This window comes from Oncorhynchus mykiss, chromosome 9 (genome assembly GCF_057628025.1).
Source record: "Oncorhynchus mykiss isolate SJ-2025 chromosome 9, ASM5762802v1, whole genome shotgun sequence".
NCBI lineage: Eukaryota > Metazoa > Chordata > Actinopteri > Salmoniformes > Salmonidae > Oncorhynchus > Oncorhynchus mykiss.
The window spans coordinates 39,530,849-39,555,851 of record NC_143030.1 but is presented as its reverse complement, the minus strand read 5'-3'; the positions used below and the strand labels follow the sequence as shown (position 1 = coordinate 39,555,851).

Here is a 25,003-nt window from a genome sequence, read left to right as displayed (position 1 = left end):
ATAAGCAAACAGCTGGAGGCAGGGCTTTCTCCTATAGAGCTCCATTTTTATGGAACGGTCTGCCTACCCATGTCAGAGACGCAAACTCGGTCTCAACCTTTAAGTCTTTACTGGACTCATCTCTTCAGTGGGTCATATGATTGAGTGTAGTCTGGCCCAGGAGGGGGAAGGTGAAAGGAAAGGCTCTGGAGCAACGAACCACCCTTGCTGTCTCTGCCTGGCCGGTTCCCCTCTTCCCACTGGGATTCTCTGCCTCTAACCGTATTACAGGGGCTGAGTCACTGGCTTACTGGGGCTCTCTCATACCATCCCTGGGAGGGGTGCGTCACCTGAGTGGGTTGAGTCACTGATGTGATCATCCTGTCTGGGTTGGCGCCCCCCCCTTGGGTTGTGCCGTGGCGGAGATCTTTGTGGGCTATATTCAGCCTTGTCTCAGGATGGTAAGTTGGTGGTTGAAGATATCCCTCTAGTGGTGTGGGGGCTGTGCTTTGGCAAAGTGGGTGGGGTTTTATCTTTCCTGTTTGTTCCTGTCCGGGGGTGTCCTCTGATGGGGCCACAGTGTCTCCTAACCCCTCCTGTCTCAGCCTCCAGTATTTATGCTGCAGTAGTTTATGTGTCGGGGGGCTAGGGTCAGTTTGTTATATCTGGAGAACTTCTTCTGTCCTATTCGGTGTCCTGTGTGAATTTAAGTGTGCTCTCTCTAATTCGCTCTTTCTCTCTTTCTTTCTCTCTCTCGGAGGACCTGAGCCCTAGGACCATGCCTCAGGACTACCTGACATGATGACTCCTTGCTGTCGCCAGTCCACCTGGCCGTGCTTCTGCTCCAGTTTCAACTGTTCTGTCTTATTATTATTGGACCATGCTGGTCATTTATGAACATTTGAACATCTTGGCCATGTTCTGTTATAATCTCCACCCGGCACAGCCAGAAGAGGACTGGCCACCCCACATAGCCTGGTTCCTCTCTAGGTTTCTTCCTAGGTTCTGGCCTTTCTAGGGAGTTTTTCCTAGCCACCGTGCTTCTACACCTGCATTGCTTGCTGTTTGGGGTTTTAGGCTGGGTTTCTGTACAGCACTTTGAGATATCATCTGATGTACGAAGGGCTATATAAATACATTTGATTTGATTTGATTTAACTTGTAAACCATAACACCACAATTCAAAACTATAGCGCTCAGTTTGTTGTGGGTGAAGGGGCTACCTTGTAAGCCTACCAGCGGAGGAAATCATCCAGGTCTAAATGATTTTCCGTTGGCGAAAAAGGCTCTGATTCCCCTGTAGTATCCACCCTTTCCTTGATTTTGGGCCCGTTGGACGAGAGGCCCCAACTTTGCCTTTGCAGCATTGTCTGCTGCAGTCAGATCCTCAACAAATCTCATGTTAGAAAGGCGATTTCCTTTGCTTTTTTCTAAACTGCGTCTCTTGTTGTGCGGAAAACGAACTGGATGAGGATCGAGCTGTCGTGATCTAGATGGCATGGTGGAATTAACAATGGAGACTGAAGTACTTTTAGCTTTATAACTGAAACATGGTAAGAATTAACACTCTTCTTCTTCTTCTGAGGTTTAATGGCAGTTGGCGTCCAATACATCTTGCATTACCTCTACCTACTAGACTGGTGCTGGAAAAATATTTAAAAAAATAAGTACCATCTAACACGACACATCTAACACTCCCTCTGTACTGGTACAGATCTAAACTTTTTCAGGACCCTGTCTTTCAAAGATAATTTGTAAAAACCCAAATGACTTCAAAGATCTTCATTGTAAAGGGTTTAAACACTGTTACCTATGCTTGTTCAATGAACCACAAACAATTAATGAACATGCACCTGTGGAATGGTCGTTAAGACACTAATAGCTTACAGACGGTTGGCAATTAAGGTCACAGTTATTAAAACTTAAGACACTAAAGAGGCTGTTCTACTGACTCTGAAAAACACCAAAAGAAAGATGCCCATGGTTCCTGCTCATCTGCATGAACTTGCCTTAGGCATGCTGCAAGGAGGCATGAGGACTGCAGATGTGGCCAGGGCAATAAATTGCAATGTCCGTACTGTGAGGCGCCTAAGACAGCGCTACAGGGAGACAGGGTGGACAGCTGACCGTCCTCGCAGTGGCAGACCACGTGTAACAACACCTGCACAGGATCGGTACATCCGAACATCACACCTGCGGGACAGGCACAGGATGGCAACAATAACTGCCCAAGTTACACCAGGAACGCACAATCACTCCATCAGTGCTCAGACTGTCCGCAATAGGCTGAGAGAGGCTGGACTGAGGGTTTGTAGGCCTGTTGTAGTAAGGCAGGTCCTCACCAGACATCACCGGCAACAACGTCACCTACGGGCACAAACCCACCGTCGCTGGACCAGACAGGACCGGCCAAAAGTGCTCTTCACTGACGAGTCACAGTTTTGTCTCACCAGGGGTAATGGTCTTATTCGCGTTTATCGTCGAAGGAATGAGCGTTACACCGAGGCCTGTACTCTGGAGCGGGATCGATTTGGAGGTAGAGCGTCCGTCATGGTCTGGGGCGGTGTGTCACAACATCACTGGACTGAGCTTGTTGTCATTGCAGGCAATCTCAACGCTGTTCATTACAGGGAAGACATCCTCCTCCCTCATGTGGTACACTTCCTGCAGGCTCATCCTGACATGACCCTCCAGCATGTCAGTGCCACCAGCCATACTGCTCGTTCTGTGCGTGATTTCTTGCAAGACAGGAATGTCAGTGTTCCACCATGGCCAGCGAAGAGCCCGGATCTCAATCCCATTGAGCACACCTGGGACCTGTTGGATTGGAGGGTGAGGGCTAGGGCCATTCCCCCCAGAAATGTCCAGGAACTTGCAGGTGCCTTGGCGGAAGAGTGGGGTAACATCTCACAGCAAGGACTGGCAAATCTGGTGCAGTCCATGACGAGGAGATGCACTGCAGTACTTAATGCAGCTGGTGTCCACACCAGATACTGACTGTTACTTTTGATTTTGACCCCCACCCCGTTTGTTCAGGGACACATTATTCCATTTATTTTCGTCACATGTCTGTGGAACATGTTCAGTTTGTCTTACTTGATTCTTGGTTTGCTCATACAAATATTTACACATGTTAATTAAGTTTGCTGAAAATGAAAGCAGTTGACAGTGAGAAGACGTTTCTTTTTTTGCTGAGTTTACTTCTCACTCCACTCCTCTCAGGATCCCTCCCTTTGACCCGTCTTCCTCTATAGGATCCCTCCCTTTGACCCGTCTTCCTCTTCCTCTACGTCTGCACTACTGTAACCCTGGAAACCTCAACCTGCCTCTCTCGCATGGGCACACCTTCAATTAACACATTCCACTACTTTCCCCAATGCTACACACTCCCTTGTCTCATGCCCTTCTCATGCCCTTCACACCTAGTAATCTCCCTCCTACACACTGCTGCCACATTCCCATAAGCTTGACACCTGTAACAACGTAATGCATTCTGCACAAAAGCTCATACAGGATAACTTATACAGGATAACCTAACATCACTTTGTCGGGCAAAGACTAATCAAAACTCAAAAGAAACAAAACATCAAAACTCAAAAGAAAAGGCAATGACTCTTCTGTTTGACCAATTACGCCACCCTGAATGCATCGCACTAAATGACGAGCATCACAAACACTGGGAATCTTCCCCATCAGTTGGTCAACTTTTACATTTACTGCTAACCCAGTAATCACTCCTTTCAATGGCACCCTTTTCTTGAGAGCAAAACAATTTACATGTCTTGCCCCCATTCGATTAACGCGGAGTGCCTTGACCAGCAGAAACAAAAACAGTTATCACAAGACCATTTCTGGTTACACTCACAAATTCCATAGCACCTAACTCTGTTTCACTGTCCCTGAATCCACAAATGGATCAGCCAAAAGGCAAGGGTGGGTCCACTTTTTCCAAAAGCTTCACTCCTACTGTCACAGACTCAACTTCATGAATTAACACTGTGCACACAGGCACACTTCAAACAGCAAGACCGCTCATTTACATATCCCTTGACCCTCAACCTCGAGTGATACTCTGTTAAACTCCATATATTACATCCCCTTCTTAACTAGAGCTTACAATAATATATTATTTTTAATACTGCTGTAGAGTCAAAGGTAGCTGGTGCTCTAGTTTCACTTACAATACCAGGCTTTACCTCTGACTCACTCTAGCACATAGTCCTGTAGCCTCGCTTGTAGTTTAGTACATCTACCTACTCTGGTGCATTGACTGGTTGATTGTCTCTATGACAGACGGTTCTGGTGCTCTGTCATTTGTCAGGATCTGTCTGTGTTCATTTGTGTCTCTTTGTGTCGCCTCTTCAACCTCCTGGCCTGAATCAGTCAGTGATTGTGACTTCTTCGTTGTCCCTGTACCTCGCTGTTTTGCCAGGTCTGAGATGCTTTCTGTTTCTTCTGTAGCATGCTCCTGTGGGTGTGATGATATTGTACCATCTCAGTTCATCTATGATTCTCACCACTGTTGCCGGCTGCCATCCTTTTGTCGTCCCCATGCACACTCTCTCTTCCTCCCGAAACGAAGGAAGCGGTGACGCCGTTTTCTCATAGCTTGTCTTCTGCGGCAGCTGTCTGCGTTTCAAGCCAGGCTAGACATTTTTGGTAGTCACTGGCTGAAGGGCTGCTTTACTTGTAGCTAGGTTGGAGCGTAGAACACGTCCCATGAGTAGCTGAGCAGGGTAGTACTGCAAACCCTTGACAGGTCTGTTTCTCAGGTTCAGGAAAGCTGCGTGAAGGTCAACACCTGTCTGTGCTGTCAACTTGAGCATGTTTTTCACTGACTGAATGGTCCTCTCAGCCTTGGACTAGAAGTAATGCTTTTGAAACCCCTCTTTTGCAAACTGAGCCATCTCAGCACTTGAAAAGGGTACAATGTCTGCAATCAGTTCAACTGCAGTACAATGCCTAGCAAACACAGCTTTAAACTTTGCTATGACAGTACCTGATGTCTTGTCTGACAGACTCAGCACCTCTGGATATTTGGAGTGGTAGTCCACTATTAGAAGGAATGATAGTGGCCTGAAAGATATCAGCGGCAATGTTTTTGTGCCATAAAGTTTCATGCACTTTGTGTGGTAGGCGTGGTTCCTTTTTTGTTGCTGGACAGCTTTTCTTGACAGGAAGTGCAAGATTCGACCATCATTCGTACATCATCAGTGAGGCCAATACATGAGAGCTCTGCCATGCGCTAAAGAGCATTGATTGCCCTGATGTGCAATGTGTAGCCTCTTAAGTACCTCAGCTCTAGTCTTTGGGAATGGTAATACGTTTGTTTACCATGAGTAGCCTATCTTCAATGTAAAGAGTATCTGATGTGCCAGTAGAGTTGTGTTTTCAGTGGTGCACTTTTCTTCTTGTCTGGCTATCCATCTTCGAGCAGTTTCCTCAGCAGCTGAATCTCACTGTCTGTGTCAGTGACTGCTCTCAGCTGTTGCGTAACAGCACCCTCCAGTGGCTGATGTGTGGACACTGCATAAATGTCTTTCTCGTCACTGAGGTCACACTTCATGTGTGGCAATCTGGGTTACAGCCCTTGATAGCATGTCTGCTATTCATGTCTATACCTGGGGTGTAGATGATGTGAATGTCACGTCTCTGTATTTGAAGCTGCATCCTTTGAAAACGGGCAGGCGCCTTTCCAATGGACTTGGTGATTGAAGCCTCAAGTTGTTTGTGGTCAGATTGAACTTTGAATGAGATACCGTAGACATACTGGTGAAACCTTTTCAGTGCGAAAACGATTGCCAGGAAATATTTTTCTATCTGGGCATAATTTTGTTCTGCCCCAGACAGAGCTCTGGATGTAAAGGTTATAGGCTGTTTACCTTGCATCAGAACAGCTCAAAGTCCATCTTTGGATGCATCAGCTTGTATTTCAATCTCTTCCTGTGGCTTGAAGAATTTCAGCAGCGGCGAAAGTGGGGAAGTCTTTTTCCAGTCTCTCCAGTGCTGCTTGTTGTTCTGGGTGCCACTGCCATGCCATGTCCTTCCTGATGAGCATTCTGAGTGGTGCAGTGAGTGTGACTTCATCTTGGATATACTGGGATAGGAAACGTGTCATACCCAGTAACCTCTGTAGACCTTTTCTGTCTTCTGGGGTATTGAATGTGCAGAGATCAGCTGATTCTTCATCCAGCTTGATTTGCCAATATACCCTCCTCATCTAGGAGAGTGAAGATGTTCTTGCCTGCTAGTTTGACATTGCACATCCTCTGAGGTGGGAATGGACAGGTGCTGGTGCTGTATAACCTTGATTGGGCCGTAAATATCCAAACACACCCTACGAGATACTTTTTTTTCCCTCTTATGGCTAGGCTGCTCACCCACGCTGCTGGTTTTGTTACTTTGCTGACCACACCCCTCTGCTCTTGATTGTCCAATATCTCTTTCAGCCTGTCAAGCGCAGCCTATGGGATTTTCCTACATCCATGAACAACAGGAGGGACTTCTGGATCAATGTACAGTACCAGTCAAAAGTTTGGACACACCTACTCATTCAAGGGTTGTCGAATAATAGTGAAGACATCAAAACTATTAAATAACACATAGGAAATCATGTAGTAACCAAAAAAAAAGTGTTAAACAAATCAAAATATATTTAATATTTGAGATACTTCAAAGTTGCCTTGGTGACAGCTTTGTACATTCTTGGCATTCTCTCAACTAGCTTCATGAATGCATTTACATTTACAGGTGTGCCTTGTTAAGTTCATTTGTGGAATTTCTTTCCTTCTTAATGCAATTGAGCCAATTAGTTATGTTGTGAAAGGGTAAGGGGTGTTATACAGAAGATAGCTCTATTTGTTAAAAGACCAAGTCCATATTATGGCAAGAACAGCTTTTAAGCAAAGAGAAACGACAGTCCATCATTACTTTAAGACATTAAGGTCAGTCAAAGTGGAAAATTTGAAGAACTTTGAAAGTTTCTTCAAGTGCTATGATGAAACTGGCTCTCATGAGGACCACCACAAGAAAGGAAGACCCATAGTTACCTCTGCTGCAGAGGATACATTCATTAGAGTTCCCAGCATCAGAAATTGCAGCTCAAATAAATGGTTTACAGAGTTCAAGTAACAGACACATCTCAACATCAACTGTTCAGGGGAGACTGAGTGAATCAGTCCTTCATGGTTGAATTGCTGCAAAGAAACCACTACCAAAGGACACCAATAATAAGAAGAGACGTGTTAGTCTCAAGAAACATGAGCAATGGACATTAGACCGGTGGAAATCTGTCCTTGGGTCTGTTGAGATTTGAGATTTTTAGTTCCAATCACTGTGTCTTTGTGAGACGCAGAGTAGGTGAACAGATGATCTCTCAATGTGTGGTTCCCACCGAGAAGCATGGAGGAGGAGGTGTGGGGTGCTTTGCTGGTTATTTATTTAGAATTCAAGACACACTTAACCAGCACAGCTACAACAGCATTCTGCAGCTACATGCAATCCCATCTGGTTTGCGCTTAGTGGGACTATCATTTGAATTTCAACAGGACAATGATCCAAAACACACAGGCTGTGTAAGGGCTATTTGATCAAGAAGGAGAGTGATGGAGTGCTGCATCAGATGATCTGGCCTCCACAATCACCCGACCTCAACCCAATTGAGATGGTTTGGGATGAGTTGGAATGCATAGTGAAGGAAAAAGCAGCCAACAATTGCTCAGCAAATGTGGGAACTCCTTCAAGACTGCTGGAAAAGCATTCCTCATGAATCTGATTGAGAGAATGCCAAGAGTGTGCAAAGCTGTAATCAAGGCAATGGGTGGCTACTTTGAAGAATCTCAAATATAAAATATATTTTGATTTGTTTGACACTTTTTGATTATTCCATATGTGTTATTTCATAGTGTTGATGTCTTCACTACTATTCTACAATGTTGAAAAACATAAAAATAAAGAAAAACCCTTGAATGAGTAGGTGTGTCCAAACTATATATACAGGTACAGTTGAAGTCGGAAGTTTACATACACTTAGATTGGAGTCATTAAAAATCGTTTTTCAACCACTCCACAAATTTCTTGTTAAGAGTCCAAACATTTGACTGTTACTGTAGATGTGGTACTGGCCTGGAAACTCACTGAGTCCTTTATACACAGTTGCATAGCACTTGTGAGTAGCTCTTCCTTGAAGCATGGCGGAGCATGGCATGCAACTGTAGCAACTTTTCTGATGAGGTCAAGCTGCACACAGGCCTTTCTGCCTAGTAGTGGTGTGTCAGTTGCATCTGTAACAGAACTAAAGATGGGCTTGTTTGTGCCGTGTGTTCACTTGCAATGTCATGATGCCCTTTGATTTAATTTGGGTGCTATTGTCTGCTATTGCTTGTTGGGAACACATTAGCTTCAGTTCCTGTCTAACTTAAAGTTGACCATCTGTATCCCTTATACACAAGTTTGTGTGCCAGCCAGCATCTCATTTGTGTGCTTGTGTTACTGCACCTATGAACAACATGTCCACATCCTTGACATCTTTCAACGGGAGCAACCTCTGTCCCTGACCTACACACAGCTGCAAAGTGATTTCTCTTCACACATTTTTTACACTCAACATTGAATGCAGGACTCAAGTCTTTGTCTGCTGCTCGCTGGTTGAGTCTGTGTCTGACGCGCCCGGCCTGCTTTTGTTCTGACTGTGCCTGTGACTGCTAAAAATGGCTGAACTTTTTTTCCATAGCATGCAGAAACTGCTCTGTGCTATTGATAGCTGACTTGGCTTTAGCCTGAGCTGATGTAACTTATTTTGCACAGCAAACATCTATGGCCTTAGCTAGGGTTAAATCTGAAATGGAGAGTAGTTTCTCTCTTAGTCCACTATCTTTATGTATCCGTTATTTTACCAGGTAAGTTGACTGAGAACATGTTCTCATTTACAGCAACGACCTGGGGAATAGTTACAGTGGAGAGGAGGGGGATGAATGAGCCAATTGTAAACTGGGGATTATTAGGTGACCGTGATGGTTTGAGGGCCAGGTTGGGAATTTAGCCAGGACACCGGGGTTAACACCCCTACTCTTACGATAAGTGCCATGGGATCTTTAATGACCTCAGAGAGTCAGGACACCCGTTTAACGTCCCATCTGAAAGATGGCACCCTACACAGGTCAGTGTCCCCAATCACTGCTCTGGGGCATTGGGATAGTTTTTAGACCAGAGGAAAGAGTGCCTCCTACTGGCCCTCCAACACCACTTCCAGCAGCATCTGGTCTCCCATCCAGACCCATCCCTGGTTAGCATCAAAAGCAAGCCAGCAGTGGTTTGCAGGGTGGTATGCTGCCGGCTAAATTTGTGACGCTAAACACAATTTTGCCCATTAGCATTAGATCCTCAGTGTCTGAACTCAGAGCTGCACTCAGTCTCAGTTCGGTTACAAACTTGTCAATACCTGCCCGTTCATTGAACACAGTATTCCTGCGTGGTGCACAGTAGTTTTCAAAAGTTTTCATCACCTCGGCCAGTGTCTTGTTTTCCGGGTCGGCATATGTGATTTCCATCGTGTTGTATATCTCCAGCATGATTCAGAGAGGTCTCGAGGTCTACAACGTGTGCACATTGATAATAATGGATTCACCAGATATGCGATGATGGATAATCAGAGACAAAAAACGTTTGGATCTTAAAGTATGAAACATAATTACATGCTTTAAGCCTGACCAACCAGGGTAATGCAATTAAACAGTGTTTAGTAGAGTCATATAGAAATAAAAAAACACTTAATTGCCTGTCACATTTAATTAGATTTCTACCAGCTCATTGTTTGCAGAAATCAAAACCAGCCCCATGTTGCTATTCTGCCTTCTCCTTCATGCTTCCCCTTAAAGCGCTCACTCAGAGGGTGGGCGGCTCTCCAGACAATACTTCTCTTATTCTGGGACCAATTTCCACATATTTGAACTAAATCATATTGGGACTGTCAAAGGCTCTTCTTTTCATCTTTAACAGCTGCTTTAAATCTCTAACACACAGCAGTGCCATAACAAATTATAGGAATGCTTTCCCACTTCTCATAACGGAGCAGGAATGGAGAGATTATTGACACATCACAAAACTCATACCATGGCATGCGCACTGACAATATGTTATACACTTGTACCACACATTATAGTAGGGTTTCCCAAATTCGGTCCTGGTCCCCGGGGGGGGGGGGGGGGGGCACTGCATTATAGTACAGAACAGAAGACTTTTCTATGATAGTGTGTGAAATGCACTCAACCATGTTTTAGTGGGGCATGTAAGCAGCAGGCAATGGAGAAATAAAACGTATTTGTCTTCTTGAAAAAGTGTTCGGGGGAAACTAGTGCCAGTAGCACAACAGCACAGCCAGTAGGCCAACAGCACTGCCAGCCTGCAAGCCAATTGTCTACGCCAGTGGCTCACAACTCCAGTCTTTAAGTACCCCAAACAGAGCACATTTTTGTTGTGGCACCGGGTAAAAAACACCTGATTCAACTCATTGAGGGCTGATGATTATCTGACAAGTTGAATCAGGTGTGCTTGTCCGGGGCTACTATAAGAATGTGTACTATTGGGGGTATTCAAAAGCTGAAGTTGGGAACCACTGATCTACGAAAAGTGCTGGCTAACAGTCTATTGTTCCGTGGAACCTTTAAGCATAAATCCACTGGGAACCAAACAAACCAAACAGGAGCAAACAGAACGAAATCGGGAGGGACCTACCTGAATTTGCCTAATAGAAACTCGTGGAGTAAATGGTTTCCATTGCAACACGTTTTGAAACTGTTTGCTACGGTCTAGGTCTGAAAGGTGTGTAATGTCTGCCATTGAAAACAATGGTGTGAATGCCTGCCATTGAAAACAATGCATATATTTTTTTCTACACACAATTGTTAACTGAGGCTTTCTCCTATAGAGCTCCATTTTTATGGAATGGTCTGCCTACCCATGTGAGAGACGCAGACTCAGTCTCAACCTTTCAGTCTTTATTGAAGACTCATCTCTTCAGTAGGTCCTATGATTGAGTGTAGTCTGGCCCAGGAGTGTGAAGGTGAACGTAAAGGCTCTGGAGCAACGAACCGACCTTGCTGTCTCTGCCAGGCCGGTCCCCCTCTCTCCACTGGGATTCTCTGCCTCTAACCCTATTACAGGGGCTGAGTCACTGGCTTACTGGTGCTCTTCCATGCCGTCCCTAGGAGGGGTGCGTCACTTAAGTGGGTTGAGTCACTGACGTGATCTTCCTGTCTGGGTTGGCACCCCCTTTGGTTGTGCTGTGGCGGAGATCTTTGTGGGCTATACTCTGCCTTGTCTCAAGATGGGAAGTTGGTGGTTGAAGATATCCCTCTAGTGGTGAGGGGGCTGTGTGTGTGGGGTTATATCCTGCCTGTTTGGCCCTGTCCGGGGGTATCGTCGGATGGGGCCACAGTGTCTCCCAACAACTCCTGTCTCAGCTTCCAGTATTTATGCTGCAGTAGTTTATTTTTCGGGGGGCTAGGGTCAGTCTGTTATATCTGGAGTATTTCTCCTGTCTTATCCGGTGTCCTGTGTGCATTTAAGTATGCTCTCTCTAACTCTTTCTTTCTTTCTTTCTTTTCTTTCTCTCTTGGAGGACCTGAGACCTAGGACCATGCCTCAGGACTATCTGGCCTGATGACTCCTTGCTGTCCCCAGTCCACCTGGCTGTGCTGCTGCTCCAGTTTCAACTGTTCTGCCTGCGGCTATGGAATCCTGACCTGTTCACCGGACTTGCTACCTGTCCCAAAACTGCTGTTTTCAACTCTCTAGAGACAGCAGGAGCGATAGAGATACTCTGAATGATCGGCTATGTTGCAAAATTACATTTAGTCCTGAGGTGCTGACCTGTTGCACCCTCAACATCCACTGTGATTATTATTTGACCTTGCTGGTCACCTATGAACATTTGAACATCTTGGCCATGTTCTGTTATAATCTCTACCCAGCACAGCCAGAAGAGGACTGGCCACCCCTCATAGCCTGGTTCCTCTCTAGTTTTCTTCCTAGGTTCTGGCCTTTCTAGGGAGTTTTTCCTAGCCACCGTGCTTCTACACCTGCATTGCTTGCTGTTTGAGGTTTTAGGCTGGGTTTCTGTACAGCACTTTGAGATATCAGCTGATGTAAGAAGGGCTTTATGAATACATTTGATTTGAAATTTGATTTGATCTTTCCTAACTTTCCATTAGCCTACCTTTTTGAGGCATTTCACAAACTTTTTGATGCAAATTGAAATTGTCACACCTTTCCCATGTTCAAGTCATTTGACATATTTTCGAATTAGCCTTATGAAAATAGAAACTTGGTTGCAGTTTATATCTGTGCTAGAATGTTTAAAAAGGTCATACAACGAAAAACTTTTATATAAGAATTGGTCGTTCTTCCGAAATCCTGATGTTGCTCTCAAGTCAAAATGATTGCCCAACCGTGTTCTATGAGGGGATGCAAAGACCTTTACGAGTGAAGGGCATTTCAAGTCTTTTCAGTTATACAGCAAATTCTCCAGTGTTGAATCAGCACTAAGAGTGTTACATTTAACACTGATCCAGTGCCTATATGGGTCCACACTTTTCAGTGTTAAATTAACACTGGTTTATGGTTGAGTTGTTACACTTTGTCAGTGTAAGGAAGGTAACACCTGTAGTGTTACAGTAACTTGTTTTGGGGTGTTGTTTTAAACTGTATGGTGTAAAACCTAATTTACATATTTCCCAGTGTGCCTAGCCTTTTCAAGTGAAGTGTAGAGTTACCACCCAGAACTGTATTAGTTAGTGACAGAGATATTGGTTATTGAATTTGTTCATTTTCAGTCATGTGGCCTTCACCAAGTGAGTTCCTATGTGAACGCTATCATTCAAATTGGGGCCTCCAAATCACTAAGCCTGCCCTTGGCTAGGCTTAAACATTTTTAAATAGGTAACATAAAGTGGTGAGAGAAAAAGGATTTAGTGGCTATGAAATGGCTTTTAAAGTGTCAATGAGCTCGTTGATTGGCTGTTTTGAAGCAAGTTCGCAACATTCTGGATGACCTGACATCAATCCCCCCACAATCAAAAAACTGGAAGCAATATAATGGTACAAACCCCAATTAAACTTTTGTACCAGTCTAACTAGATTTATTTAATTGATTTGAAACAACAAATCGTTTTTTTTATGTAGTGGACAAAGGCACATCAATCACCATAGACATTATTAGAAAATATGGGTTTTATGTCAAGTTATATAGACAGTGTATATATATCTATATATATATATATATATATATATATATATATATAGTGCCAGTCAAAAGTTTCGACACATCTACTCATTCAAGGGTTTTCCTTGTTTTTACTAATTTCTACATTGTAGAATAATAGTGAAGACATCAAAACTATGAAATAACAGATATGGAATCATGTAGCAACCAAAATATTGTTACATAAATGCAGTGATACAAGCACACAAATAAGATGCTGGCTGGCACACAAACTTGTGTATAAGGGATACAGACGGTCAACTTTAAGTTAGACACAGGAACTGAAGCTAATGTGTTCCCAACAAGCAATAGAAGACAAATTGCCCAAGCAATTCAAAGTGAGAGACTGAGACTGTACTCATAGCCTATGGAGGCACCCGAATTAAACCAAAGGGCATCATGACATTGCAAGTGCACTCATAAACAAGCCCATCTTTAATTCTATGTTACAGATGCAACTGACACACCACTACTAGGCAGAGAGGCCTGTGTGTAGCTTGACCTCATCAGAAAAGTTGTAACGGTTGCATGCCATGCTCCGCCATGCTTCAAGGAAGAGCTACTCATGTGCTATGCAACTGTGTATAAAGGACTCAGTGAGTTTCCAGGCCAGTACCACATCTACAGTACCAGTCAAACGTTTGGACTCCAACTCATTCAAGGGTTTTTCTTTATTTTTTATGTTTTTCGACATTGTAGAATAATAGTGAAGACATCAAAACTATGAAATAACACATATTGAATAATCTAGTAATCAAAAAAGTGTTAAACAAATCAAAATACATTTTATATTTGAGATTTTTCTAAGTAGCCACCCAATGCCTTGATGACAGCTTTACACACTCTTGGCATTCTCTCAACATCCTTCATGGGGTAGTCACCTGGAATGCATTTCAATTAACAGGTGTGCCTTGTTAAAAGTTAATTTTCTTATTGTGTGTTAGCCAATCAGTTGTGTTGTGAAAAGGTAGGGGTGGTATACAGAATATAGCCCTATTTGGTAAAATACCATGTCTATATGTTGGCATGAACAGCTCAAATATGCAAAGACAAATGACAGTCCATCAGTTCTTTAAGACATGAAGATCAGTCAATGTGGAACATTTCAAGAACTTTTAAAGTTTCTTCAAGTGCACTCTCAAAAACCATCAAGCGCTATGATGAAACTGGCTCCCGTGAGGACCACCACAGGAAAGGAAGACCCACTGTTCATTAGTTAACTGCACCTCAGATTGCATCCCTAATAAATGCTTCACAGAGTTCAAGTAACAGACACATCTCAACATCAACTGTTTAGAGGAGGCTGCGTGAATCAGGCCTTCATGGCAAATTGCTGCAAAGAAAACACGACTAAAGGACACCAATAAGAAAAAGAGACTTGCTTGGGTCAAGAAACACGAGCAATGGACATTAGACCGGTGGAAATCTGTCCTTGGGTCTGATGAGTCTAAATTGCAAAATGTTGGTTTCAACCGCTGTGTTTGTGAAACGCAGAGTAGGTGAACGGATGATCTCTACATGTGTAATTCCAACCGTGAAGCATGGAGGAGGTGTGACGGTGTTTGGTTATTTTCATTTGTTTTTCAACAGGACAATGACCCAAAACATCTCCAGGCTGTGTAAGGGAGTGCTGCATCAGATGACCTGGCCTCCACAATCACCAGACCTCAATTCAACTGAGATGGTTTGGGATGAGATGGGCCACAGAGCGAAGGAAAAGCTACCAATAAGAGCTCAGCAAATGTGGGAACTCCGTCAAGACTGCTGGAAAAACATTCCAGGTGAAGCTGGTCCACAGAGAATACCAAGAGTGTGCAAAGAATATAATCAAGGGGTGGCTACTTTAAAGAATCTCAAATATATAATATGTTTTGATTTGTTTAAAACTTTTACGGTTACCACATTATTCCATGTGTGTTTTTTCATAGTTTTAAAGTCTTCATTATTATTTATACAATGTAGAAAATAGTAAAAATAAAGAAATACCCTTGAATGAGTAGGTGTGTCTAAACAATATATACAGTTAAAGTCGGAAGTTTACATACACTTAGATTGGAGTCATTAAAACTCGTTTTTCAACCACTCCACAAATGTCTTGTTAACAAACTATAGTTTTGGCAAGTCGGTTAGGACATCTACTTTGTGCATGACGCAAGTAATTTTTCCAACAATTGTTTACAGACAGATTATTTCCCTTATAATTCACTGTATCTCAATTCCAGTGGGTCAGAAGTTTACATATTCTAAGTTGACTGTGCCTTTAAACAGCATGGAAAATTCCAGAAAATTATGTCATGGCTTTAGAAGGTTCTGATAGGCTAATTGACATAATTTGAGTCAATTGGAGGTGTACCTGTGGATGTATTTCAAGGCATACCTTCAAACTCAGTGCCACTTTGTTTGACATCATGGGAAAATCAGAAGAAATCAGCCAAGACCTCCAAAAAATTTGTAGACCTCATGTCTAGTTCATCTTTGGGATCAATTTCCAAATGCCTGAAGGTACCACGTTCATCTGTACAAACAATAGTACACAAGTATAAACACCATGGAACTACGCAGCCGTCTAACCTCTCAGGAAGGAGACACGTTCTGTCTCCTAGAGATGAACGTACATTGGTGCGAAAAGTGCAAATCAATCCCAGAAGAACAGCAAAGGACCCTGTGAAGATGCTGGAGGAAACAGGTACAAAAGTATCTATATCCACAGTAAAACAAGTCCTATATCGACATAACCTGAAAGGCCGCTCAGCAAGGAAGAAGTCACTGCTCCAAAACCGCCATAAAAAGCCAGACTACGGTTTGCAACTGCACATGGGGACAAAGATCGTACTTTTTGGAGAAATGTCCTCTGGTCTGATGAAACAAAAATATAACTGTTTGGCCATAATGACCATCGTTATGTTTGGAGGGAAAAGGGGGACGCTTGCAAGCCGAAGAACACCATCCCATCCATGAAGCACGGGGGTGGCAGCATCATGTTGTGGGGGTGCCTTGCTGCAGGAGGGACTGGTGCACTTCACAAAATAGATGGCATCATGAGGTAGGAAAATTATGTGGATATATTGAAGCAACATCTCAAGACATCAGTCAGGAAGTTAAAGCTTGGTCGCAAATGGGTCTTCCAAATGGACAATGACCCAAAGCATATTTCCAAAGTTGTTGCAAAATGGCTTAAGGACATCAAAATCAAGGTATTGAAGTGGCCATCACAAAGCCCTGACCACAATCCTATAGAAAACTTGTGGACAGAACTGAAAAAGCATGTGCGAGCAAGGAAGCCTACAAACCTGACTCAGTTACACCAGCTCTGTCAGGAAGAATGGGCCAAAATTCACCCAACTTATTGTGGGAAGCTTGTGGAAGGCTAGCCAAAATGTTTGACCCAAGTTAACTATTTAAAGGAAATGCTACCAAATACTAATTGAGTATTTGTATGTAAACTTCTGACCCACTGGGAATGTGATGAAAGAAATAAAAGCTGAAATAAATAATTCTCTCTACTATTATTCTGACATTTCCCATTCTTAAAATAAAGTGGTGATCCTAACTGACCTAAGAGAGGGAAATTTTACTAGGATAACATGTCAGGAATTGTGAAAACTGAGTTTAAATGTTTTTGGCTAAGGTGTATGTAAACTTTCGACTTCAACTACTGTATGTATATGTCCATAATATGCAGTGCATTCGGAAAGTATTCAGACACATTGGCTTTTTCCACATTTTGTTACGTTACAGCCTTATTCTAAAATGGATTACATTTTTTTCCCTCTGCATCAATCTACACACAATACCCCATAATGACAAAGCATTGAAAAAAAAAATGTATTTAATATATTAAAAATAAAAATAAATAATATTATGAAGTATTCAGACCCTTTACTTAGTACTTTGTTGAAGCACCTTTGGCAGCGATTACAGCCTTTACTCTTCTTGGCTATGATGCTACAAGCATGGCACACCTGCATTTGGGGAGTTTCTCCCATTCTTCTCTGCAGATCTTTTCAAGCTCTATCAGGTTGGACAGGTACTGTCGCTGCACAGCTATTTTCAGGTCTCTGCAGACTTATTCAATCGGGTTCAAGTCCAGGCTCTGGCAGGGCCACTCAAGGACATTCAGAGACTTGTCCCGAAACCACTCCTGCGTTGTCTTGGCTGTGTGATCAGGGTAATTTTCCTATTGGAAGGTTGTCATCAAGAATCTCTCTGTACTTTTCTATGTTCATCTTTGCCTCAATTCTGACTAGTCTCCCAGTCCCCGACACTGAAAAACATCCCCACAGCATGATGCTGCCACCACCATGCTTTATCGTAGGGATGGTGCTGGATTTCCTCCAGACCTGACGCTTGGCATTCAGGTCAAAGAGTTCAATCTTGGTTTCATCAGACCAGAGAATCTTGTTTCATGTGCCTTTTACTGAAGAGTTGCTTCCGTCAGGCTACCATAAAGGCCTGATTGGTGGACTGCTGCAGAGATGGTTGTCCTTCTGGAAGGTTCTCCCATCTCCACAGAGGAACTCTGGAGCTCAGTCAGAGTGACCATCAGGTTCTTGGTCACCTCCCTGACCAAGGCTCTTCTCCCCCGATTACTCAATTTACCCCCTGGCGGCCAGCTATAGAAGGAGTCTTGTTGGTTCCAAACTTCTTCTATTTAATAATGATGGAGGCGACTGTGTTCTTTAGGAACTTCAATGCTGCAGACATTTTTTGGTGCCCTTCCCCAGATCTGTGCCTCGACACAATCCTGTCTCAGAGCTCTACGGACAATTCCTTTGACCTCATGGCTTAGTTTTTGCTCTGACATGCACTGTCAACTGTGGGACGTTATATAGACAGGTGTTTGCTTTTCCAAATCATATCCGGTTGGATATGATTGAATTTACCACAGGTGGACTCCAATCAAGTTGTAGAAACATCTCAAGGATTATCAATGGGAACAGGATGCACCTGAGCTAATTTTCGTGACTCATATGAAAGAGTCTGAATAATAATGCAAGTAAGAAATGTCTAAAAACCTGTGTTCGCTTTGTCGTCATGATGTATTGTGTGTAGATTGATGAGGGGAAAAAATATTTTAATACATTTTAGAATAAGGCTGTAACATAAAAATGTGGAATAAGTCAAGGGGTCTGAATACTTTCTGAATGCACTGTATGCACTGTACACACTATTCCCTACTTGAATAGCCTACTTGCATAGCCTTCTCAAAAAGAGAAGGTCCATTCAAATCCATTGATATTGCTTATGGTGCCTGCAGGCCAGAAAAAGACTGTCTATGGAATGTGTAACACTCTTGGACTGTGCGTATCAGAGATGAGTGCTTCATGTAAATCCTCATCTCCAGATGTGCTCCTCCATCTGTAGCAATCTGTATTTTATGGTGTTCTGACAGAGAAGAGGAGTATTCAGTATTCAGCAGATACTGTACATGGACAGACTGACAGATGATAGATAGACTGAACATAATACTCACTTTACTGCACCTGCATCTCAATGTCCTGAATATCTGTATGCAAACTATAAGTAACAAGTAAAACTTTGAATTAGAAGTCACATATATGTGTTGTTTGTCATCATCTTGCATTGTTTCGATTACTCTAGATACTGTGTAACACTTTACCTTGAGTTTTGGTACACTTGTGATGTGTGATGATAAGTACTGTGGAACATCTGTGGTGGAACAAAATCACACAAATAAACAAATGTGTCAATTGCTTTTTATTTTTTATTACTGTGATACTCGATTTAAACGCAGCAGGGGTCTTCAATGCTGTTTATTAATTCCTGCAGTCAAATGACCAAATCACATGGGTGGAATGTTATGAATATGAATTAATTAATAAACATTAATAAACATTATATAAACATTATATATTTTTCTATGCCGAAAATCTGATGTTTAGGTCAAATGACATAGGTCAAATGGGTGAGTTATATTTCAGTCTTTTGTGATCTACATAAAGTGTAATATGGGGATGCAAACTCAAAATTGAATCAATTTCAACTCTCTATCTGACATGATACAGGTGTCTTCTTTTCTTAAGACCATAAGAATGTGTGTGAGGTGTATACTTTAGCTTCAAAGTAGATGTGTTTAAGACTACCAAGAAACACTCTGTGACCCTGATTTAGCCCACAGCAGTAAAAGGCTAACTTCAACTCACACGTGGTCCAGTGTGGCTGAGTTGGTAGAGCATGGTGCTTGTAATGCGCAGGTTCAATTCCCAATGGGACCAGTATGAAAATGTATGCACTCACTCCTGCAAGTAGCTCTGGATAAGAGCGTCTGTTAAATGACTAAAATCCAATGTATATGTAACTTGTAAGTATGTATTATTACCTTGTGTTTGACGAGGCAATAGAGAGTGAATATGAACATCATTCCTCCACAGACTGATGGCGTTATGACCATGAAATCAAACTTAAGGTCTCCAACTTGGGCTCCATCTAGACCAGTCTGAGGGGCTTTCTCTGAGTCCCAAAAACTGCTGACTGTGGATGACGAGACAGGTCATAACAGCCGAGTTATAATATGGACAAGTAAGGTTAAGATAATCAGATCGCTCGGCTAGTTCAAGCATACAACAACCGAGGACAGTGGGTCTGAATCTGTAAGCTACTTTGCTAAATTACCATACTGTATTATTATATTCTATAATAATGAAATTCCCTGTTTTATGCCTTCGCCAGGGACCCTGTAAAGAACCTTGAGGAAGTTGCCCACCTGTAGTCAGAGAGAAAGCTATAGGGAGGACTGTGTCTCTGTACTCCCTCTCACAGCTCCAGTCTACCGGGGAGTCACTGGTGGTCACCAGCTCCCAGTACTCAGACAGGACATCCTGGACCCGCCCCAGGGCCTCTGATGGGGAGCTGCTGAATGACATCCCAAAGCTCACTGGGTCATCCTGGTCAGTAGAGTCAGAGAGGAATGTTGGTAAAAATGTACATGGGATGCATGTCCAATCAATACAATAGTTTTATGAGCTTAGTATTAAGTTCCTTAAATCCTCTTTAAAACACCCGACTTAGGCTGTTATTCAAGAGATATCTTCTGCATCAAACGGCCCTCACCTCTAGCTCCTCGTTGATCTGTGGTACACATCTCTGAGAGTAGATGTTGTGGATGAGACAGGTCAGAGACATTACGTAGCTGTGGTTGTCTGAGCCTTGGGTGTATCTAAAGTGGCTGGTCAGGAGCTCCAAGATCCAGGGCAGGGCAGCTTTCACATAACAACATTTACTCTGTCAGGGAATGGAAGAAGAGCAGTCAATATTCATGTTAGTTATGATACGAAGTATGTTTGATATCAGTGACTTTTTCTAGCCTAGCCATAACCTCATCCCCACGTGCAATTGCTACCGCATAGAGCCGGCTGGTGGGTGAGATTAACCTAGCCATAATGCTAATAGGTAATGCTTATTTTTACAGTCCTTTTAGGATAAATTATGTGGTGGACATTGGATACTTTTTGGTACTATTCTCAAATAACCTTTCGTATCATTTATTTTTTCTTAAAGTAAAAAACAAAAACTTTTTTTTTTTAAAGCATAAACTAATGTTCTTTGTGAATTTGCCTATGATGTCCCATGTTTTCACTACACATGACGCATAAAAATGACCTTACCAAACTTCTCCGCTCAATGAATGTGTAGGTTATTGAGCATCCACTCTGCAACTGGTTATCTATCTATTTAAAACAGAAACCAAAATATCTGTCAGAAGTCATTAATTAAATATATATTAACTTCGATATTTTGTATTCATGACAGGAATATGCTGTACATTCAACAATCCCAATGAATGCCTAATGGTTCTAGCCATGAGTTTAATATGCTTCTTACAGTGATATACTCCCCACAGTTTTTTCCACTTTGATCAAAAATGTATTTCTGGAAATCTCACCAATAAATCACTCTTGGTTATGTATAATTATTTTGATATTACAATAGTTATATACAACTTTAATGTGTTCATGTTTTTTTCTATTGTTCGTTCCAGCTGTACTACTCACCAGGCGTCTTATGATCAGCAGGTGATCTCTGGTGATGGAGTGTCTGCACGGACCAGGGTCTCCCATGGTCAAGGAGAGACTCAGGAACACTATCACACACAGACACACCTGAAACCAGTGGTGAAACGTATTAGCTTTGTGAACAGAAAAATAAGAGAGTAAAAAATGTGTTGACATCTTTGAATTAAAAAAATATGTTGTAGGTTAAAGCTAGAATCCTTTGTTGCTACATACATTTTTTGACTGATAATGATAACTGCCAAAATAAAGTATAGAGTAAATGAGGGATACAAAGCATATTGAAAGCAGATGGTTCCACACAGGTGTGGTTCCTGAGTTATTTCAGCAAATATTTTGGCTACCATGGCTAGAAGAAGAGATGAAGAAGAGATCTCAGTGACTTTGAAAGAGGGGTCTCTGGAGCGATGACTGAGACAGCTTTTTTACACCATCATCAACAAAACATCAAATTATGGAATTTCTTGTGGAAGAATTGTGTTGCGTCCCTCCAATGGAGTTCCAGGCAATCTATGCGCAATGAAGCTGTTCTGGGAGCCCAACGCCCTATTAAGACTTTATTTAGGCAGTTACCTGTATATACCTATTGATTCTTTAAAAATATAACTTACAAATGCCTCATGAGTTTAGTTCAAGTGTCATACCCCATCAGAACCTAAAATAAGCTCCCCCCCTTTTTTTATACAACGTAAATGTAAACACTGTAGTGTCAAAACATGGCACAACTATAATTGTTATATCATGTATGGTCAGTCCTGGTATCCATAGCTCTGTCTATGAATTTGAGAGTGGTTACATTTCTCCAGCACCGTCCCTCAACTTTTTACCAAAACAGAGGCATGGTGTGCGCTTTGTAATTGTTTCAACTGCGGAATCTAGCTTTAAATAATATATAAAACATAACATTTCCTAGTTCGTAATGGACTTTGTTTCTAGGAGTCTTTAATATTGAACCCATATTTTGTTTTTGTTGCACAGTGGATCATTGAATAGACCTTTCCTGCACTGTTCTCAGTATCCTATGAGACAGAATGTTTTCTCTTTGTTTCTGCATCTTCCCATCTCCTGGGTTTGATTTAAAAAATTGGACTCAGGTTTTTGTTTTCCTATTGTATGAGATGGGCCTTTAGTTGAGGGGAATTCTGTAATAATCCAAAATAGAAATCAATGAGCTTCCATACAGATGATTCACATTCATGCAGTATTGTACATTATAGTCATATGATGTGAAGTTAACCATCCATGCCGTGTTTGATCTTTGAATTTTAAACCCATTGGAGACAAATCTGAAAATGTACAGCCTGAAAAGCCAAACTACACTGAGAAAAAATATAAATGCAACATGTAAAGTGTTGGTCCCATGTTTTATGAGCTGAAATAAAATATCCCAGAAATTTTCCAAATGCACAAAAACCTTATTTCTCTGAAATGTTTTGCACAAATTTGTTTACATCCCTGTTAGTGAGCATTTCTCATTTGCCAAGACAATCCATCCAACTGACAGGTGTGGCATATCAAGAAGCTGATTAAACAGCAGGATCATTACACAGGTGCATTTTGTCACTGTAAAATGTGCAGTTTGTCACACAACACAATGGCACAGATGTCTAAAGGTTTAAGGGAGAGTACAATTGGCATGCTGACTGCAGGAATGTCCACCAGAGCTGTTGCCAGAGAATTTAATGTTAATTTCTCTGCCATAAGCCACCTCCAATGTTGTTTTTTGGATAATTTGGCAGTACGTCCAACTGGCCTCAAACCGAAGACCATGTGTATGGCGTCATGTGGGCGAGCTGTTTGCTGAGGTGCATGTTGTGAACAGAGTTCCCCATGGTGGCGGTGGGGTTATGTTATGGGCAGGCATAAGCTACGGAGAACAAAAACAATTGCATTTCATTAATGGCAATTTGAATGCACAGAGATACCGTGACAAGATCCTGAGGCCCATTGTTGTGCCATTCATCCACTGCCATCTACTCATGTTTCAGAATGATAATGCATGGCCCCATGTCACAAGGATCTGTCAACAATTCCTGGAGCTGAAAATGTCCCAGTTCTTCCATGGCCTGCATAGTCAGTAGACATGTCACCCATTGAGCATTTTTGGGATGCTCTGGAACGAGCATTGCTCTGGAACACCAGTGTGTTCCAGTTCCCGCCAATATCCAGCAACATCGCACAGCCATTGAAGAGGAGTGGGACAACATTCCACAGGCCACAACCAACATCCTGATCACCTCTATGCGAAGGAGATGTGTCACGCTGCATGAGGCAAATGGTGGTCACTGGTTTTCTGATCAACACTCCTACCTTTTTTTTAAGGTATCTATGACCAACTGATGCATATCTGTATTCCCATAGATTAGAGCCTAATTTATTTATTTAAATTTCCTTATGTGAACTGTAACTCAGTAAAATCTTTGAAATTGTTAAATGTTACAACAACAAAAAAAGTGAAGATGAGGGGCATACTGTAGATTATTTAATTGTTTTATTTTAATTTTAACTGTAGACGAATTAAACAGAATACCGTCAATGTCAAAGGCAGTTTTGACAACAGATTTCCTTCACAAGAGCATTGTTTCCTGGAGAAGTAACTGCATCTCTTACCTTGGTTTTGCACTGAATGTGGGCTGACACGTGAAGGGTCATCTGGCTCAACTATGAAAATAGAAAAGACCAGACTCCTCTGTCAGGAGCATTGGCGCAGATAGATGATGAGTCTCTCCTCTTCTAGTCCTGATCAATCCCTCTAGTAAGGCATGCACCAAAGAGAAGCTGACATGGATGGAGCCGAGGTTCTCCCGGCATGGAGTGTTGTGGTTTTACTCCCCTCCGAAAGGTCTACAGCTCACAGTGTGACTGCCTGCCTTAGCTGTAACTCAGAAACTATTTTAAGACCTCCCTCCTTCTGCTCTTTCTCATATGGTCCAAAGGAAACTATGCCCCGTATCTCAGCTTGGTGTTTTCCAATAACCACTGGTGGGTCATGACCTGAGACAAATTATTGGTCTAGCTTTCTAGATAACTAAAAGCTTTTAGGTGGTATTGGTTCCCTGCACAGAATAAACGTTTGGAACCACTGTGCAACTACACTCAGACGCAGTGCTTCACAGATACACAGGTAGAGTATGGCGATATTGCCTTACAGATGTTCCACACATTGTGCCATATATTTGATAGTAAATTCCTGGACATTGGAAATTCTCTTTAACGTTTCAGCTCTCCCAGTATAGATGTTAACATGCCAAAGTAAGTGGCAGAGAAAATAAAGTAAATCCTGGTGAAAGTACATTGACTGAAACATGGTGTTTTTTACGATCCATTTCAGATGTATTTACCATTAAGAATGCCAGTTTGCATTTCTTTGAGTTTTGGGTTGAGCCAAAACGTTTAACCCACTGGGCACACACTGGTTGAATCAATATTGTTTCCATGTCATTTCAATGACATACATTTAACCAACGTGGAATTATTACATTTTTTCCTGCATTTTTTTTCTTGAATAAACATACCTCTTTACCTGATCCATTGTCATTTTAATCAGGGTGTCATTCTGACTGTTGTAAATCACACATATCAATATACTGCACTAACATGCCGAGGATATTGCATCCACATTAAAACACAGTGCATGGGATCATAACACACACCATCAATACAGCAACATATCATGGCATCATCATTCATTCACAAATATTATGAAATGATCATAAGGTCACAGATTACATTTAAA

At 42.2% G+C, this 25,003-nt stretch overlaps 1 protein-coding gene across 1 annotated transcript; it reads right to left on the bottom strand.

Moving 5' to 3' along the window:
* Window positions 1–5,398: 5,398 nt before the first annotated feature.
* LOC110533011 (macrophage colony-stimulating factor 1-like) lies at window positions 5,399–24,131 on the bottom strand. The gene is made up of 7 exons (XM_090185792.1): window positions 23,878–24,131; window positions 21,250–21,357; window positions 20,863–20,925; window positions 20,309–20,479; window positions 19,962–20,142; window positions 19,578–19,729; window positions 5,399–5,539 (listed from the first exon to the last, which is right to left on the bottom strand). Exons 1-7 carry the CDS (start codon window positions 23,917–23,919, stop codon window positions 5,399–5,401), a joined length of 858 nt encoding a protein of 285 aa, XP_090041918.1. The 5' UTR covers window positions 23,920–24,131.
* Between the last annotated feature and the right edge of the window lie 872 nt (window positions 24,132–25,003).

Bases quoted from the DNA above. Each gene is read 5' to 3' on its own strand.
- LOC110533011 (XM_090185792.1), bottom strand. From the start codon at position 23,919: ATGACCCTTCACGTGTCAGCCCACATTCAGTGCAAAACCAAG. The intron at 20,143-20,308 runs GTGAGGGCCGTT...TCTACTGACCAG, and splicing joins AGATCAACGAGGAGCTAGAG to GATGACCCAGTGAGCTTTGG. The intron at 19,730-19,961 runs GTGGGCAACTTC...CGTCATCCACAG, and splicing joins AGCTTTCTCTCTGACTACAG to TCAGCAGTTTTTGGGACTCA.